The sequence below is a fragment of the Oryza brachyantha genome, chromosome 1, assembly GCF_000231095.2.
Source record: "Oryza brachyantha chromosome 1, ObraRS2, whole genome shotgun sequence".
Taxonomy (NCBI): domain Eukaryota; kingdom Viridiplantae; phylum Streptophyta; class Magnoliopsida; order Poales; family Poaceae; genus Oryza; species Oryza brachyantha.
Genome location: NC_023163.2, coordinates 25,252,107 through 25,269,399, shown reverse-complemented (window position 1 = coordinate 25,269,399; position 17,293 = coordinate 25,252,107). Strand labels below are relative to the sequence as shown.

Below are 17,293 nucleotides of genomic sequence, written 5' to 3'. Positions count from 1 at the left end.
CGTGTGCGTGCTTTGTTTAGGCAAAAAGCTCATGCCTTGGAACAAGGATCGATTGCTTGGCTGGGAGCTTTTCTTTCACAGGCTGGGCGCCATTGTTAGGTTTGCTATGATTAGCAGCAGCTTGTACATAGCTGGGTGATTGGCCGGCTCGCTCTGGATGATCGAGCAGCAAGCTGCATGTTGTTGTTGTTTCCGGTTTGTTGGGTTGGGTACTTGCCTGGGTTGGGCAGCTGGATTATGCCAACTGGATGGACGCTGGGGCCCGGGCATTTCGGGAGAGACATTTTGCTATTGTTGGCAACACCGAAAGAGTAATCTACTAAAATTGATGTGGTTATGACAGAAAATTTGATCGCCGGCCGAACACCGGGACACGCTTCGCCTTGGCACGTGGATGAACGTGTACGTGTTTTTTATGAAGTACTTTCTAGTAGTGCCATGCATGCCATGCCGGTCGACGCAAATTGCAAGATCAGGTTTCGTTTCGGATTTTCCCTTTTCAGTTCCTAAGTTAGCCGGACTACAGCACGAGCTCAAGGACACGAGACGGCCGAACCGGTCAGAAACGTCTCTTGCTTCCAGTGGCGTATATACCGCTCTCTATTTTTTTATTTAACATCATTAACTTTTATATCTAAATTTAATTATTTGTCTTATTTAAAAATTATATAATTATTAGTTCTTTTATTATAATTTAATTTATTACTAAATACACTTCAAGAATAACTTATAAATTTGTATATTTACACAGAAAATTGAATAAGACAAACGATAAAAAATAGATCTAAAGTTAATGGTGTTAAATAAAAGACTGGCGTCAAATAGCGGCTCATGATTAGTCACGCCGTGGGAGACGTCTCTTGCTGAACGTGTATTTTGTACCGTGCATTTGAGCGGTATCGATCATTTAAAATTATAAATCATCGAGAGGTATTCTCTCATGCATATCATTTTAATAATTAAAATTTAATTTTGTTATAAGATGTATTATATTAATATAGTTAATGGGGCTTACAAAGAATAACAATTTTAGTGATATTTTTGTATTTTTTAATTACTAATTTATAGTCATTAAGTAGGTACTGAGAGATACCAAAATTTTAGTATAAATTTTGATACCTCCTAGTACCTATACACTAGAAGTTTGGTAACTTCTGGTACATTCTCAAGTATTATAAAATTGCTCTTTTTTAATTGCAGTTTTGCAATAACCATTTAAATCACTGTTAATGTTGCATACTTCATTGATATATGATATATCATAGAATACACATATATCTCCAAATTCAAACTCTATAAGCTGTAACAAAGAATAAACTGAACTTATGGTTAGTATATGCATATTTACTGTCAATTGATTTGTTTTTCTGTGACTTGTAGAAATTTTATCTTGCATAATATATCTTGCTATTTTTCTAAAAAAATATAAACTAGTTAGATTGACATAAAAGAAGACCAAATATTTCTTCGAGTGTTTCAAAGAGTTTTTCGTTATTGATCGATAACGGGTGCCAGATAATTAAGAAACTCGCACGCACAATGGAGGAAACTGATCCGAGTAAGCCATCTGGCGTAGGATCCAGTTAATGAGCAGTATACTATCGCGCATGATCATCATATAATTAAGTTCCAACCCAAATATCCATGTACAGTAACCTAGATACGTGCTGCAAAATTCCGAAAGGCCTCGAAAGGTCGGCCGATCGGATCTCGGTGTGATGAGCGGGCCATGCATCATCGATAAGATCGATCAAGACTCGAGGAGGAGGAGCGCAGCGGACGGCCGCTCCGAGGTGTCGCCGGCGGCGGCGCCCTTGCCTCTGGCGGCCCTTGCAGCGGCGGAGCTCCGGCCTCTGCCCGCGCTGGCCCGGGAGCTGCTGGTGCTGCTCCTCATCCTCTCCTTGAAGCCCCTGCACGACTGCATGTGCGAGTGCAGCTCATGCGGCTTGAACTCCTTCCCGCACTGCCTGCACGAGGCAAGTCACACAACCGTTGTACATGTCAGCACTCAGCAATCTCAGCTCTTAAATAGGTAAATGGTACAGTACATGGAACTACAGCAGAATAAAGCAGTCATTTGTGGATCTTGATTGGAAATTTATTCCAATCTCTGCAAGGGATATCCTCTCATTTTTGCATAACATCTAAATAGATGTAAAAAAATTAATAAGATAGATTAACATGTAATATCATCCCACAAACATATATATTCAAATCCGACATCTATATATTAAACTATAATTATTATACTATACTCTATACATATATCTATAGTCGTATTTGTTTTTCAACAAGTAGAAGTTAAATTTCATACCGCATGTCTATGCATGATATATCATATTAATATATTATTAATTTTATGACCATTTAAATGTCAGGTAAGAATCAGTGGATTTCCTCTTGAGAATTTGAAACAGTTTCCCTTCCTGATTTAAGAAATAAGAAGTCGCTTATGGATGCACTTGATGGGCCGGCCCATGGAATTTTTGTTCCTATGTCGGCTCAGTGGACATGCTTGCACAGTTGCACTCAACAACCCAGGCCGACCAATTTCCTTTCTCACCGAAAAGGAGAAACAGATCAAAACGCAAAACCGAACCCAAACCTGAGCTGCCAAAGCACGGTACTTAGCGGAGCACAAGAAACGGTCGATCACCGCGAAACAGATGTACGGTTGGACAACACGTACGCAGTTCGTTACAGGCGGTTGCAGATCAGTTTGGCCCTCTTTATAGTTATTTGCAATGACAAATGATAAAAGTTTTGGTGGCAAAAGTTGTCATTGTATTTTTGCAAGTTGGTGTTTAGAGCCATGCAAAACTTGTCATTTTTTTTCAAAAGTGAGAGATGGTTCGTGTTCTTATGCACTTTTGGACGAAAATTGCTAGCGCAGACCGCCAACTAACAAATACTCTCTCCATCTCAAATTGATCATCATATAAGGTCTAGGTACAAAGACCAAGAATCTAATTAATTAGCATTGGAAAACCAGAATCACAAATCCCAAGCTGCATGTATACATGCATAATCGAAATTTGTAAATCGCATCAAAGTTGATTGGGTAGACGAACATTGAATGTGCGTGTTAACCAAAGGGTTTTCACACTACAATTAATGTATAATAGGCTCTCTTTTCTTATATGATGATCAATTTATGATTTCTAGTTTTCTCTTATATGATGATCAATTTAGGACGGAGGGAATACAACGTTGATATTTTTTAACCCTAGTGTTTAGATCTATTTTGCCAAAAAATGCTACCTCCAACAATAGAGATAACTTACTATCTCTAAGCATTCTGATGACAACTTCTTCAATAGTTTAGCTCTTAGCAACTAACTCTTAATACAAATGACCATACTATTTATTCTCACTTGATATTAAAATATATGCAAAAGACTATCTCTTGATTAAGAGATGACTTTTATCTCTCTTCTATTAAAATGTTATATAGTATTATTGATAACTTATAGATAACCATTAGAGTAAGTTTAATAGTAAAGCCAACTTACTAGCTATAACCTTATATTATAGTCAACACATATAATAGATTGGCTATAATTTTTATGTCTTATCTCTTTCTCTTACCTTTGCATTTAATGTATTTTTTTAAGTTGGTGTATAGCTGGCTCTTGCATAAGAGCCAACCCCACTTCTTTTTCATTACCTCTTTTCTCCCTATCAGCTTATAGCTAACTTATAGTCTACTATTATACTCGCTAACCCAACTTATAGTATATTGTTATACTCGCTCTTACAGGTGGTCTAAGAGCAAGTTTAATAGTAAAGTCAACTTACTAGCTATAAGCTTATATAATAGTCAACACATATAATAGATTGACTATAAGATTGGCTATAATTTTTATCTCTTATCTATTTCTCTTCCTTTGCATTTAATGTATTTTTTAGAGTTGGTGTATAGCTGACTCTTGCATGAGAGCCAACCTCACTCTTTTTTTCATTATCTCTTTCCTCCACATCAGTTTATAGTCAATTTATACTCTACTATTATACTTGCTCTAAGAGAGAAAAACGAGCTAAGTCTGCTGTCGCTAGCGGAGTAGTAGTACTTACGAGCAACGCGGCAAACTCGCCGGCTTGTGCTTGTGCTTGTGTGCATCGACGCCGTCTCGCTTCTGCTTCGGCTTCGCCTTGTCTTTCCCGCCTCTCCGCACCTTCACCTTCTTTCCCACCCTGCCACGCCCACGCGACCAGTCACGCAATCAATCCCATTGTCACCATGGTGTGCTCGGATGATGGTCACGTCGAATCTGATCAGAATCTGTTTCGGGTTTTACTACTCACCTGAGGCCGCACCCGTCGATGCCGGGGCACACCGGCGTACGAGGCCACTCGCCGTCGTCGTCGTTGGCGCCGGCGCCGGCGCGGGCGCCCCGCCGCGGTACGGGGCGGAGCGCGGTGTCGTCCGCGTCGGCGGCCGCGCCGCACGTCAGCATGCTGTGGAGAAGCTGCGGCAGGTGTATCCTCCGAGCCCTGCCGTGCACGGCCGGGTGGTTTTTTGTCCTGCAACTTTTCACCTGCTCCTCCTCCGCCGCCGGCAACGATCGCGCAACCACCGCCTTGGACACCGCCTTCGCCTCCTCCTCCCGCTGCTGCTGCTGCTTTTCGCCGCGAAGGCCTCGTGGCAGGTCGTTCTTGAACGGCGCCGATTCTCCGTCGGCGCCGGGCGAGGGCTCGTCGGAGTTCAGCGCCGTCACCTGGAGCGCCACGTCGACTTGCTTCTGATCGCACGCGACGTCGTTTTCTCCCTGACTGTTCAGCTTATTTTGATCTTCTGGCACAGACGAATTAAATCTTGTGAATAATATTTAACTCGTGGTCATCGATCGTCGGAACGAGCAAAAGAAGACCAGAGAAAAATATATATATATATTGCCGGACCTAAAGAAGACGACTTCTCCTTTGGCGCTCCGTTGCAAGGAGGGGCTCGCCGGACGTCGCAGCCCTTGAGCACGTACTCGTTGTCGGAGACGGGGATGATAAGGTCGTCGTCCATCAGGTCCTGCCATATATACCCGGCCTTGTAGTTCCTGATCAGGAACCAATCGGCAGAATGCATTAAAAACATTCCAAAATCTCAGGCGATAATTCAAGAGCATGCTAAAAATGCGAGAAAGATTAGCGCAAGAAACGCCGAACAATCACGCGTGATTATGGATGATAAACAAGGCAAGAAGAATTGCATTTTTCCGATTATGAAATATGCATACTTTTTGTAGGACCAGGAGAAACTGTCCGGCATGTCCTTGCTCCGCAGCTCGGAGAGCCACCTCTTAACATCTGATGAAACCGACCGCAACACGATCAACTCCATGAGGAAGACGAAGACGAAGACGATGAACCGCGTGCATGCGAGATATCGAACTGGCGCAGAAACGGAAACGGACATACCGCGGAGGCGCACGCCGGCGCGGTGGAGGTGGTTGACGCGGAAGAGGTGCGGGTGGTCCGTCCTGCCGCCGCGGCTCAAGAAATACACCACGTTGATCCTCCTCACCTCACCGGCGCCGCCACCACCACCACCCTTCTGCGAGTCCCCTCCATTCTCCATGCCCGACCGTACGCTCGTCCTCGTCGACGGCGACGACGACAGCGACACCAGCAACGAACAACCCAAGATCGAGAACAATGCGATGGCCAAGGTTGCCTCGATATATACAATATATATCGACACCACCAAAGCCAGCGACCGACGATCTATACACTTAAAACACCCAAGAAACCAAATCAAACGCAGCAACGAACGCACGCACGCACGCGCGCGACGATTCGATGCGAGGACCAGGCAGAGAGCTCGCGTGGTTCAAGGTGAGGTAGCTAGCTATCACTCACAGTTTTAGCCGGCGTGGGGAATCTCTCGGCGACGGGAGGGACTACAAATTAGAATACGAGGGGTGGGGGCGTGTTCATGTGTTTTCGTGTGTTCGGATGGGCGAAACGGGTAGTTTATTTATACGGGGAGGGGAGGCGAGGCGAGGCGAGGCGAGGCTTTGGTGATCGATGTGATGGCCCACCTCGTCGTAGAAATGGGAGGAGGAATAATCGCCAATCGAGATCGGGAGTCCCTCGTTTTGCTCCCTCTATTTTATTGAATTACTCTCTCCTATTTTTCCTGCGATCGCTGGTGTAAATCCCTTCTGCGATTCTGTTCTTGATCAGCCGTTATATATATTATTACCTGTTAAAACGCCATGAAAAGGATGGTGTGTGTCTGTAAATTAATTACTGTTTGTTAAAACGAGAAGGGCGAGCTGTTTATTTGCCTTTGGTCTGTTGGGTGCATGGCCATGGTCAATAGTAGGGAAAAGGAAAAATAATGAAGTTGAGTTCGTTGTTAATTAGAGCTGATCCTTAGGGGGCAGGCCGTTATCTACAGTCGCTGTTCCTTGACTGTGAACTCAAAAGTAGGGTAAACCTCGTAGATTCCATCAAGAACAATGACCCGTCCTTAAATGTAGCCGTATCTTATTAGCAGAGTCCAGTGGGATAGCATTTTGTATTCTGCATTTGGAAGGACTCTGGCACCATTGTATTATCACCTTTTCGTGTACTTCAATACAATCTGAACATGCATCTTACTCGTTACAGTAATCTTATCATCTGTGAGAATATATAGGGAGATATCACAATTCTTTAGTGTAAAATTTAAGTACGTTACGAAGCACTGCAAAAATTCAATTTCTTAAGCACTGTCGACTTTTTATTAATTAAGATTTAACGGTAACACAAATAATTTCACTAGTGGTGTCTGCTAAAAGGCTGGTGTTAGTTCTATATATATCATATTTTTTTAAAGATAAAGAGATGGATGCCTCATATTAATTATTTAAAAAGCATTTTTCCTATCTTTGTTTTCTATGTACCAAATTTTACATAATTTTACATAGAAAACAGTGGTACCTCCTGGTATCTTTTCAAGAATAGTAAAATTGCTCTTATTTAAAATACTAGGAGCACAACCAGTTTTGCAAGTAGATCCCTTCAAATTGAGCCAAATACATGGAGGCATGAAAATATGCAAGGAAGGACAAAACAAACGATGGGAAAAGCAATCCATTCCTTCTATCATTGTTCTCTGAATCAGCCTTGGTGAAGCTCCTGACGACGGCGACAGGTACAACCATGGTGAGCTACATAAGATAAGATCATGCCTTGGCATAATCCTGAATATTGTGGGTATGGCCTTGTCGGTACAGGAAAACTTCAGTGTCGCCTTGAGATTGCGTTGTTGGAAGAGAAAGGGGAGGGGAAATTTGCAGAAAGATCTAGCAAGGGAGGTGGTCAAATTGATCATGTCGGCAGTGGCGATTGCACCACAGGCAACTACGAGAAAAGGCTGAGAAGCATACACAAGTCAATGCAAGAAAATGGGCCTTAGTTGTGGCCTCCAAAGAGTGAAGGTTGAAGCTTCACTGACACAATTTGTCGAGCTCAACTTCCTGATGAAAAGGCTCCACGAGAAAAGAACAAGAGGGGCACAATCCTTACGGGGTCCATATCGGATATAGGAGAGATTACGGGCTCTACTCCCAGCTTTAGTAGGTGCTTAAGACTCCTGACGGTGGCAACAGGTCTAAAGACTTTATGGACTAGACCTATCTACTAAGCCAATTACTAACTCATATTTCCTCTTTTTATCTTATGTAGGTTTCCCAACTGTTAAATTGTATATATTTTAAAAAGTTATATATAAAGATATTTTAAAAATTTAGATTAATCTATTTTTCTAATTTTTATAGTTAATAATTAATTATATAAGTAATATGTTACTACGTTTTCTGTGCAGGTTAACAGACTAACTATCAAACACGGCCTAAGGGAGCGGAGGGATCTGACGACCCTCACCATTCACAGACGACAAACTGATGGAGACAGGGGGCTCCATCGTTTCGTAGTTGCAACTGCTTATAAGTTAAAATTTGAATTTTAGAACTTAATTTTAAACTTGATTTTATGATTTTTTTCATCATGGCTTGTTTTACATATTTTGCTTTTGAGTCGTCATGGATATGTATATAAAAATTTTACCTACAAATTATTTTCCATTTACAAAAACGTGTTATCGCTTATTTCACCGCAAAGCGAAACGATAGGAGCCAAGATTTATAAAAAAGGGCCGAAGAGAGGTTGTTGGGACTTTTTCGTGAGAGCTCCGTGGAAGTAGTTCAGCAGGTAGAGGGAGCCTGCCTCTGCTACGGAATGGTGTGAGACCGTCCAAGAATAAATACTGTAACTTAACGTAAGCCTGCCATTTTGAGTGTACTGCTTCTTCTCCGGCAGGGCAAGGGAACCAGAGCCAGCCAGCCAGGGGTGCTGATTGTAGGACAAAAGAAAAAAGGTACTTGGTTTGTCCCTTCTCGCCGGACAGCCACCTTTCTTAATCTCTCGCAAGCTTTGGTACGGCACGCATTAATTCCCATCACACAACATAATTCTGAATTTCCTATGGTCGTTTTCTCTTCTCAATGCTCGCCTGACGTAGCGTGTTGGTTCGTGGATGCTGATGTTGCTGGTTTAATTATACCAGCTTCAAGGTGCGTTTATAGCAGCGACGCAGCTTCGCTTTCAAGTTCTTATAGTTATTTTCTTTATTTATTTCGTTCTTTTCTTTTTCCTTTTTTTTGAGCTGCAAGTCTTCTCAATCTGATTGAAAAGAAAACATGAGGTATCACTGTTTTCTATGTAAAATTTGATATCTTTTGATACCTTAGGTACTAAAAGATATTAAATTTTACATAGAAAACAGTGGGATACCTTGTAATTCAAGAATGAGAAAAATGCTCAAAGAAAAGAGATACATAAAAGTTAGCACAAATACAAAATGCCTTGCTTGATATAGCTGAAATTGATGCATTGATGATGCACAATCAGATTTATTTTGTAGTTATTTAAAAGCATCGATGAATGAAGTAACTCCTACGCGGTTAAAAAATTATCAAGCATTAAGTTCTTATATAGAAAATTTTTGTAAAACTCACCATTTAGGTGCTTAAGAAATATGACAAATAAAAATTTAAAATAGAAAAGAACAGGACCAAAGTCTCTCAGATTTCTATTCTCATCTCCGCCTTTGCAACATCATGCGAATCCTATGCACACAACTACTACCACCAGTGTCTATCTCTGTGGAGCCAAGCTAGAGAAGCCGCAGCACGCATTTGATCTAAGCAAAAGAAGGCGTCTTGTCGGTGTCGGCGTCGTCGCCACCCCGGCCGCCCCGCCGATGGCTGCTCTACCGGCACCGGCTTCTCGGCTGCGAGCGCCACCGCCATCTTCCATGCGACGCCCATTACACAGTAGCCATCGACTCCGGGCAGGATCCGGCCACGAACCTTGCAGCAGCGCCCATGCTGGGGTCCAGCTCCATTCTTGGAGTGATGAACAGGAGAGAGAACGGATGAACGAAAACGAAATGGGTAGTTTGGTCCAAATTTTTTGAAAAATGGATCAAGGGTAAGTTATGTCATATGTCAAATATATTTTAAATTGTAATGTTATGGTTGGAATATAATAATATTTTAAAGATACTATTATTTTAAACTCCAACCCGAAACATCATACGACCGTTCGATGATCAATATAGTACGACCTATATAAGTGGCCATATTCATGGAACTAGATCCTTTCACATAACTGTTGTGCAGTTTGAGTCGCTTACGTATGGGCCTACCTTAATATGACTCATATATTAGTAGCACAACTGCACAAAAGTTACGTAGGAGGATTCGGTCCAAACATCGGTGGCCACACTGGTCCTTTTGGGCCTGATGAGAGCCAGCTTTGTATCGCGCTGTTTTGCTGAAAGGCCCATTGGCGTTAAACTCCGATCCTTTTGAGATCTTTTGACCAACGTTCGATTGGAAATGCACGGCCCAGTTGAGCAGCTGCATCGACGGTGGCTCCAGTTGATTTGATCTCTCAGCTGGAAGACACTAACCGAACTTAATCGTAACACCATTACATTACATTATCGTCACTAATAGGTGTGTCACGTCCCTCTACGGATCCACATGTCAGTACGTGTAATAGTCCTACTATTATGATAGAGAATCTGACCCTGATAACAACTACGACCAGATGCCATCGGCATGCACCGTACTATGAATACATAGAGTTGATAAATTTGAAATATCTGGAAATGCTTGTGTAATCTTTAACGTAGCAATGTCCTTACATAAGCAAATTCAGGTGGGTTGTGTGCACGATAACTTCACTTTGCCTCTATTTATTCTTATAGTCGATCATACATATTACATATATATATATATATATATATATATATATATATATATAAAGTATATGTCCTGAGTTAGTCCAGCAACCAGTGCATGTAATAAAAATATTTATACCACTGCAGTTAAATCATTTGTACTGCAGATGGATCATACATCTGATCCCTGAACACCTGATCAACAAAAGACAATTACACACGTGTATGGAGTTATCAATATCTCAATTCGGACTCATCGTCCTCATCAACACCATGGTTACGGCCATTAATTAGGTCACAAATATGACCGACGGGTCGCAGCAGCACTCGTCGATGAGGCAGCAGCAGCACAGAGCTGCAAGGCTGTGTTCAGACAAATTAGCACACACAATGCAGAGCTAGCAAGAAAGTATTCTTACGATCATATATATATATATATATGCATGTGGGCGGCTGTGGCATGGCTTTCTTACCATCCTTCAAGGAAGCTCGGCTCCCTCCTCGGCGGCGGAGCGGCGTACTGCGGCGGCGCCATCACCGGCGGGCCATTGTAGTACCCTGAACGCATCGATCGCACAGCCAAGATGGCAAAGGCGGATCAACGAGTAGAACACCATGAAATGCAAGCGAATTCAGAAAAAAAAATGAAATCCAGCGTCAGCCTGTCAGGTCAGTACTTGAAGCACACAAAAAATGCTTACCTTGGTGTGGTGGATACGGGTAGCCGTACCTACGATCATCCATGCTGGTCGCTCGATCGGTCGCTGGCTTCTGTTTCGATCAGACGACCTCGCTGGTTTTGCTACCAATGGTGAGAGTACGAAGACCACGGTCCTGGAAGGTGTGTATATATAGACCATGGAGCAGGCTGCAAGCCTGCGACTGCGACTAGACTAGGCGATGCTTCTCGCGGTGTTCAGAGCTAGCGTCCAGCCGGAGCCGGCTCTATTCTGCGTGCGCCGCTGATCGATCCATCGGCGAGGAGGGAGTACGTGCGATGGATCAGAGGGAAACGAATATATTCGCCGTCTCTTTGTTACTTTCTTCGATCACTTTTTTTCCTTTGGATTGTTCTTGCCCTTTACTTCAAGGCACGTAATGCCGGATGCTGCTGCAAATATGATCTGTAATGAGCTGAGTGAAAAATGTTCAGAAGCTCAAAAAGTTCAGAAGGCCGTAGATGAGATGAGATCAGTGTGACAGTGCTGGTGGGCAACATTCTAGAAATGAGAAGAGGATATCAAGATTCTAGAACACCCTTTCCGTGTAAACGGCAGTAGCTAGTTTTCTTCGGGCAGGATAAGAAGGTGGCCGGCCGGCGACGAGTGATATATTCGACGGGGGACGCCGACGTGACGGCCGACACGAATCGATCGTCCACCCGGCCGGCGAAGGAAGGGCAGCACGAACGGATCAGAGGATCAGCAGATGCTGTCCGGATTAAATTCATTCTTTGTGTTCTTTCACACCGGGGGAAAAAAGGTACCAGAACAGATATCGACCGCCATTATTCTCGATCGTGAGCTTTCGGTTGTTGGCCATGCCATTTGCTGATCTCGGAACGGGGACATGAAAAATGAACCGATATATATATATATATATATGCAGAAGGCGATGTGGTTTCGGCAATTTGGTTTTAGGGGAGGATGTAAGAATTAACTCGCGCGAGCGTGCGTCTGACTATTAATTTTTGGGGGTAATTAGCAGAATTTTGTGAGACAGAACGAGGATTAACCACGTTTCAAAGGGAATCATATTCGAGAAAAGGCCAGACGTGCGTACGTTGGTTGGAAGGCCATATGTCAAAAGTCAGGAAGGATTCCGGTTGCCAACCTCTGCAAAGTTACCGGCCTATCAGTTTGCTTTTAATAAGTATAAGCAAAACTATCTATTAATGATTAAAAAAATTATCGATAAAACTTTTATATATGTATTATTGGTGATTAAAAAAAATAAAAAATAAAAACTTTTAAATCAACTTTAAATTTTAATATTAAAATTTAAATTTTAACTTGTACAACCAAAACGGTTTCGACACTTCAAGCTAAATACCCCTCGAAGAAAACCCACATTGCAAATATTCTTGCTAATTGCTGTAGCATGATTCTGCTCGTGAGCTCGAAAGCCACAAGTTAAGTCGAGGGGACGAGTCCCCAAGTCTTTCTCTTATATTTATAAGATAAAATTTAAAATTTTAATTTTAAATATAGAATTGATTTTATGGTTTTTATTATGATTTATTTTTATATTTTGTTTTTATCAATAAGAATACGCACGAGTATTTTATTTATAGATTAATTTTTGCAAGTATGGCTTTATCTTTCTGTGAAAAAGCCCCACAGTGCTCTGAGATTCGTGCCGGAACACGCGTCACACAGGGAATCAAGGTCTTCCTGATGAGCAGAGGACCGAAGTCCCGTGATAGTTTTCTCCCCTCGCGCTCTCCTGCGCCTAGCGAGCCGGTTCGGAGGCATGGAGAAGGCGGCGGCGGTGGAAGAGGAGGAGCAGGAGGAAGGCGCGGCGTGGGCGTGGAGTTGGGGCGCGGGCACCGACGGGCAGCTCGGGAACGGCGGCTTCCAGGACCACCACCTCCCGCAGCCGCTCCTCTTTCCGCTTCGCTGCCGCGGTCGGGTTTCTTTCGTCGCCGGCGGTGGCGCCCACGCCATCGCTCTCACAGGTACGCGCCGCTTCCACTCAAAGCCGCCACATTCTGTAGTAAGCGACCATTGTCGTAGTGACTGCCCTCTCGCATCGCTAGTAGTTGAACTCAGCTTCAGCTAGATACCTAGACTAACCATGGATTTGTGCATGTCTAGTTAGTTTTGCTGACCATAGCAACACACATTCATAGAGTTAGGTTTGCATTAATTTTCTAGCTTTTTGAATAACCACCTTCATACAAACACCCTGAAGTGATTTGTTGGGCCTGGTGATTGGTTAGAACTTAGAACATGTTTGCAATTGCAGAAATCTAAAACCTTTCCCTAATTCCTTTGTTCTCAATTTCTGAAATTAGTACCATTTAGTGGAGAAGCATCTCTCTGTTGCATACCTGCATTATTAAGTGGCTATTTTTTACCCAGTTAGGTTCTGTTTTCCGTCTTGTTGAGTAATTAGTGATTAGATATGGTTCACAGTGTTGTTTGTATCCTATCCTATTATCAAGATATATTGTTTGTTGAAGCTTAATTATTTACTAGAAGAAATTTCTCTTGTTGGGAACCTTGGCACTTTTGCATTTTTTTTCCTTATTCTCTCAAGGGTTTCTTGAGAATACTTGCGTGTTCCCTAAATTGGGCAATTGGCAACCTTGGCACCATTTCCATCAGTCCTCAAGAGTATGGTCTGAGCATCAGATTCCTTGAAGAGAGCAATATGCACCAGTTCTTTAACAGCTACTCAACATTTCAGGTGATGGTGAAGTATTTACTTGGGGAAGAGGGACACATGGTCAACTTGGTCATGGGGACATGGAGAACATCCCTCATCCAAAGTTTGTGAAGTTCTTTGAGAACTACTCAATAACCTGTGTATCTGCTGGATGGAATCATTCTGGATTTGCTACAGGTGTCTTATTCTGAAACCACTCATTTTCTTGTACTCTCTTATGATCTTCTATGCTTTATGTTCAACATACTCTACTTTATATCACTATATCACATATAATGTGTGCATTTTTGTTTTTGACCAAGCTATTCAATCTTCTGTTTTTTGTTTGAAAAAATAAACCATCACTGATGAGCTTAGCTGTGATGTTTCTAGTTTTTATTTTCAGATTCTGGACAGCTTTTCATGTGTGGAGATGGTTCATTTGGACAGCTCGGTGCTGGCGATAATCACCCAAGGAACTTGCCTTTTGAAGTGGCATACTTTACCACAAAGCATGTTGTGAGGGTTGCATTTGGGATGCGCCATTCTCTTGTCCTATTGAAAGGTATGCAACACCATGTGTTGCGATGTTAGCTTAATTTTTAAGAAATTGCATAGTACATGAACCTGCACAGAATTACTTGTTACCTCTCTGAAACCACTTGTTTAGAAATATTTCGTCTTTTTGGGCAATAACCAAATTTCAAATGATCCAACCATACTCTGTAATGCATTTCCTAAAGTTTAAAAGCCTTGAGAGAAATAATTACTCAATATTTTTCTTTTCTATTGAGGATACACATCTAAGCAGGGCAAGACCCTACTGGCAATTTTTATTGAAAGCGAAAATGAAGAACAAGATGGCCCACTTTAGTTCTTTGAAGCCAAACACGCCAGCAACCTTGGGTTATTGATTCCTTGAAGAAGGATCGAATAGGCGTTCTTTGATTTTTTTTTCCATCTGTAGCATACAAAAGTATTTATGTTATGATCTAGGTACATGTATTTGACGGTATTTAGACCCTAGAAATGTTTAACTAAATTTATGAGTAAAGCTACAAGATTAGGACAACAAAGAGTCCAGGGCTGTTGCTATGAGCAAATTTTGATTGATTTTTTTTTCTCCTTGCTATATCTTTGAAAGTGTACCAACAATAATATTTTATGCTTCATCATACGCTCTTTGGAAGAGATTTTGTGCCCTGGATTTAGCAAATTACTAGAAATTACACCTAGTGATGCGGTCACATATTGGAGCCTGGATTTTCAGCTGTCCAATTTATATCTGGAATGGACAAGTTTCAAAGCCTCTTTGTTTATTATGCTAAGGATCAAAAGTCAATTTAATTTGCATAGGATTCCTCTGTGTTTTGTTAAAAATAAGTCGGTGTAATGTTTAGCTGAAGCCATACCCGCAAACGTAACAGGTTGAGCAAGTAATGGAGGGCATAAGATATTAAGTAATGTACAATCGATAAATTGATGTTTAATCTGTGACATTCCAAAATGCCAATGTATTCAATGTTTGTCTTTTTGAATACCTGGCATGAGGTGAATAAACCATGTTATGATGTCTGAGGAGTTATTTGGTTTTTGCTGTTCTGTTTGATGATGCAAAATCGATAAACAGCTTGGTACCTTCTAGCTAGGAAGGACGCAGAACCATCATTCTGCACTAGTAATTCAGGAGGGGTGGGAGGTTTTAGGTCATCAGTCGACAACCATATAACTTTCCTATTAGTCACCTGAGAATTTTAAGGCCACTGTTTTCTCTGATGATGTGAAACCTATGAATAGCTGAGTACCTTTGAGACTTTAACATTCTCTGCAGAAAGATGCTGCACTATAATTTTTTTTAGATAATGGAGATGCTGCACTATCATTGTGCTCTAATGATGAATATGCAAGTGAAAGGGCATGTAGCCTAGTGGTTGCAGTTACCTGAGTAACACCCAAAGTCCTGGGTTTAAATCTCCATAGGAGCATATGAAAATGGCTGCATATATCCTTGGATATGGAGGTCGGATAAAAATACTCTTCTCTTAAAAAAATGATGAATATGCAAGAGATGTTGCAGGTGTTAGCTCATCAGTCATTTATCTTTCCTATTGGACATCTAACAATTTTATGGACACCTCTACTATTTGTTGTATTAACAGACTAATTGTCCATATATGTTACAAACAGATGACACTGCTACTCCTCTTTCTTCCAGATAATTCTGTCTATGGATTTGGCTCAGCGAGAAGGGGACAAATTGGCAGATGCGCTAGGAACCAAAAGTTTTACAATGTTCCTAAATTAATTGATGGCTTTCCAAACTGTAAGATAGGGAATATATATGCCAATGGAGATCACAGTGCTGCATTGGATGGTAAGCCTTTTAATTCTGTTGTTGCAAACACTCTTCTCTTTGGTACTTGGACATGATCGCACTTTCATTTCATGGAACAGAATCTGGCCAGTTGTACATCTGGGGAAGAGCATTAATTGGTGAACATGATGATGATCGACCTCAGCCAGTCTTTCCCTCTTTGAGTAGTTCTCAAGTGGCATTGGGATGGCATCATGCACTAGTTTTATCTGGTATGTGTGGCGCCACATTCCTTTCCAATTGAAATATGTACTGGAACTGCTGTCAAATGAGTTGGCATTCTGCATTTACAGCAGGTGAATTGTACACAATTGGTGCTTACCGTCATCAGAAGCTTGATCCCCATGTGTCAAGTTCAGAGCCAATGCAGAGATTAAATCCCGCCACGTCAAGCCATGATCATGATGGTAGTCCCTTTTCATTTTTGATTATGTTATGTCATATAGTTGTATTGAGTTTTTAGAAACCAGTAGCGACCCGCTAAATAGAATAATATATTTGCATATACAGTAACACACATTTTATGTGTTAGCCTAATAATAATTCCCAACTTGTGTGCTTTATTTCTTTTGGCAATAACAGTCTGCTTAGCCTTCATACAAAATGAGTTACGGTACTCATGGCATAGGGAACATTGGGCTTCGAAATTTTTTTCTTCCATAAGAGGCATAGGGCATTCTCTCTCTCTCTCTCTCTCTCTGCCATTGATCTACATGCCGCGTTTGCACCTCTCACCGTCTAAAAGTTGTCTTCATGATCTGCAGATTCATCCTCCTTGTCAACTCTGGTGAAGGTTCCCTGTGTTGATGGAGATCAGGTGGTGCACATTGCTGCTGGCACTGAACATTCTGCTCTAGTAACAGGTAAAGTTACTCCAAAAGCTGAAAATGGACATATAATTCAGGGTGAAACAACTAAATGCTCTTGCATCTTTGTATCAGATAAAGGGGCAGTCTTCACTTGGGGCTGGGGAGAGCATGGACAGCTTGGTTTGGGAGATACTTGTGATCAAGTGGCTCCTCAGAGAGTAAATATAGGTGATAAGAGGCCATGTTCTTCTGCTTCGGTTAACGTCTATTGTGGGAGTGGATTTACTGTCGTGGTGAATTCTGGCTTGGCGGCCGATTAGTTAATATCGTGATGGATTTCATCGGTGTAAAAATTATGCTTGTAACATGATTTGGTCAGTTTCTGATACGATCACTGGCAACCCTGGGCTATATTTACCTGCCTGTTTGAGAAATAGATGGGCCCCTTTGGATTTGGAGTCCACATTTGACCTCTCCATTGTTGATGAATTTAAAAGAGAAAACAGTATG

The 17,293-nt window shown here is 41.8% G+C and overlaps 2 protein-coding genes and 1 long non-coding RNA gene across 6 annotated transcripts; 1 reads left to right on the top strand and 2 right to left on the bottom strand.

Moving 5' to 3' along the window:
• Positions 1 to 1,451: 1,451 nt before the first annotated feature.
• On the bottom strand, positions 1,452 to 5,926 carry LOC102708768. 3 transcript variants are annotated; one of them, XM_040519879.1, is made up of 7 exons: positions 5,854 to 5,926; positions 5,413 to 5,725; positions 5,232 to 5,301; positions 4,903 to 5,051; positions 4,306 to 4,795; positions 4,075 to 4,194; positions 1,452 to 1,967 (listed from the first exon to the last, which is right to left on the bottom strand). In XM_040519879.1, exons 2-7 carry the CDS (start codon positions 5,570 to 5,572, stop codon positions 1,751 to 1,753), a joined length of 1,206 nt encoding a protein of 401 aa, XP_040375813.1. In that variant the 5' UTR covers positions 5,573 to 5,725; positions 5,854 to 5,926; the 3' UTR covers positions 1,452 to 1,750. The 3 variants fall into 3 exon arrangements, with proteins under 3 accessions (XP_040375813.1, XP_040375812.1, XP_040375814.1); XM_040519878.1 differs by having other exon boundaries at positions 5,413 to 5,924; XM_040519880.1 differs by having other exon boundaries at positions 4,306 to 4,792; positions 5,413 to 5,924.
• Positions 5,927 to 10,304: 4,378 nt separating this feature from the next.
• On the bottom strand, positions 10,305 to 11,137 carry LOC107305021. Its single transcript, XR_001551144.2, has 3 exons — positions 10,933 to 11,137; positions 10,705 to 10,789; positions 10,305 to 10,594 (listed from the first exon to the last, which is right to left on the bottom strand). It is a non-coding gene; the product is annotated as an uncharacterized LOC107305021 (long non-coding RNA).
• A 1,546-nt stretch (positions 11,138 to 12,683) lies between these two features.
• LOC102719815 (ultraviolet-B receptor UVR8) lies at positions 12,684 to 17,293 on the top strand. 2 transcript variants are annotated; one of them, XM_015839261.2, is made up of 8 exons: positions 12,684 to 12,908; positions 13,643 to 13,798; positions 14,007 to 14,165; positions 15,816 to 15,974; positions 16,055 to 16,186; positions 16,271 to 16,381; positions 16,739 to 16,837; positions 16,916 to 17,293. In XM_015839261.2, the coding sequence occupies exons 1-8, from the start codon at positions 12,704 to 12,706 to the stop codon at positions 17,101 to 17,103; spliced, it is 1,209 nt and encodes a 402-aa protein (XP_015694747.1). In that variant the 5' UTR covers positions 12,684 to 12,703; the 3' UTR covers positions 17,104 to 17,293. The 2 variants fall into 2 exon arrangements, with proteins under 2 accessions (XP_015694747.1, XP_006644799.1); XM_006644736.3 differs by having other exon boundaries at positions 16,268 to 16,381.

Excerpts from the sequence above, each read along its gene's own strand:
- LOC102708768 (XM_040519879.1), bottom strand. The coding sequence starts at position 5,572 with ATGGAGAATGGAGGGGACTCGCAGAAGGGTGGTGGTGGTGGCGGCGCC. Across the intron at positions 5,052-5,231 it reads TTCTCCTGGTCCTACAAAAA|GAACTACAAGGCCGGGTATA; the intron begins GTATGCATATTT and ends GTTCCTGATCAG. Across the intron at positions 4,796-4,902 it reads GGAGAAGTCGTCTTCTTTAG|AAGATCAAAATAAGCTGAAC; the intron begins GTCCGGCAATAT and ends CGTCTGTGCCAG.
- LOC102719815 (XM_006644736.3), top strand. The coding sequence starts at position 12,704 with ATGGAGAAGGCGGCGGCGGTGGAAGAGGAGGAGCAGGAGGAAGGCGCG. Across the intron at positions 12,909-13,642 it reads CCACGCCATCGCTCTCACAG|GTGATGGTGAAGTATTTACT; the intron begins GTACGCGCCGCT and ends TCAACATTTCAG. Across the intron at positions 15,975-16,054 it reads TCACAGTGCTGCATTGGATG|AATCTGGCCAGTTGTACATC; the intron begins GTAAGCCTTTTA and ends TTCATGGAACAG.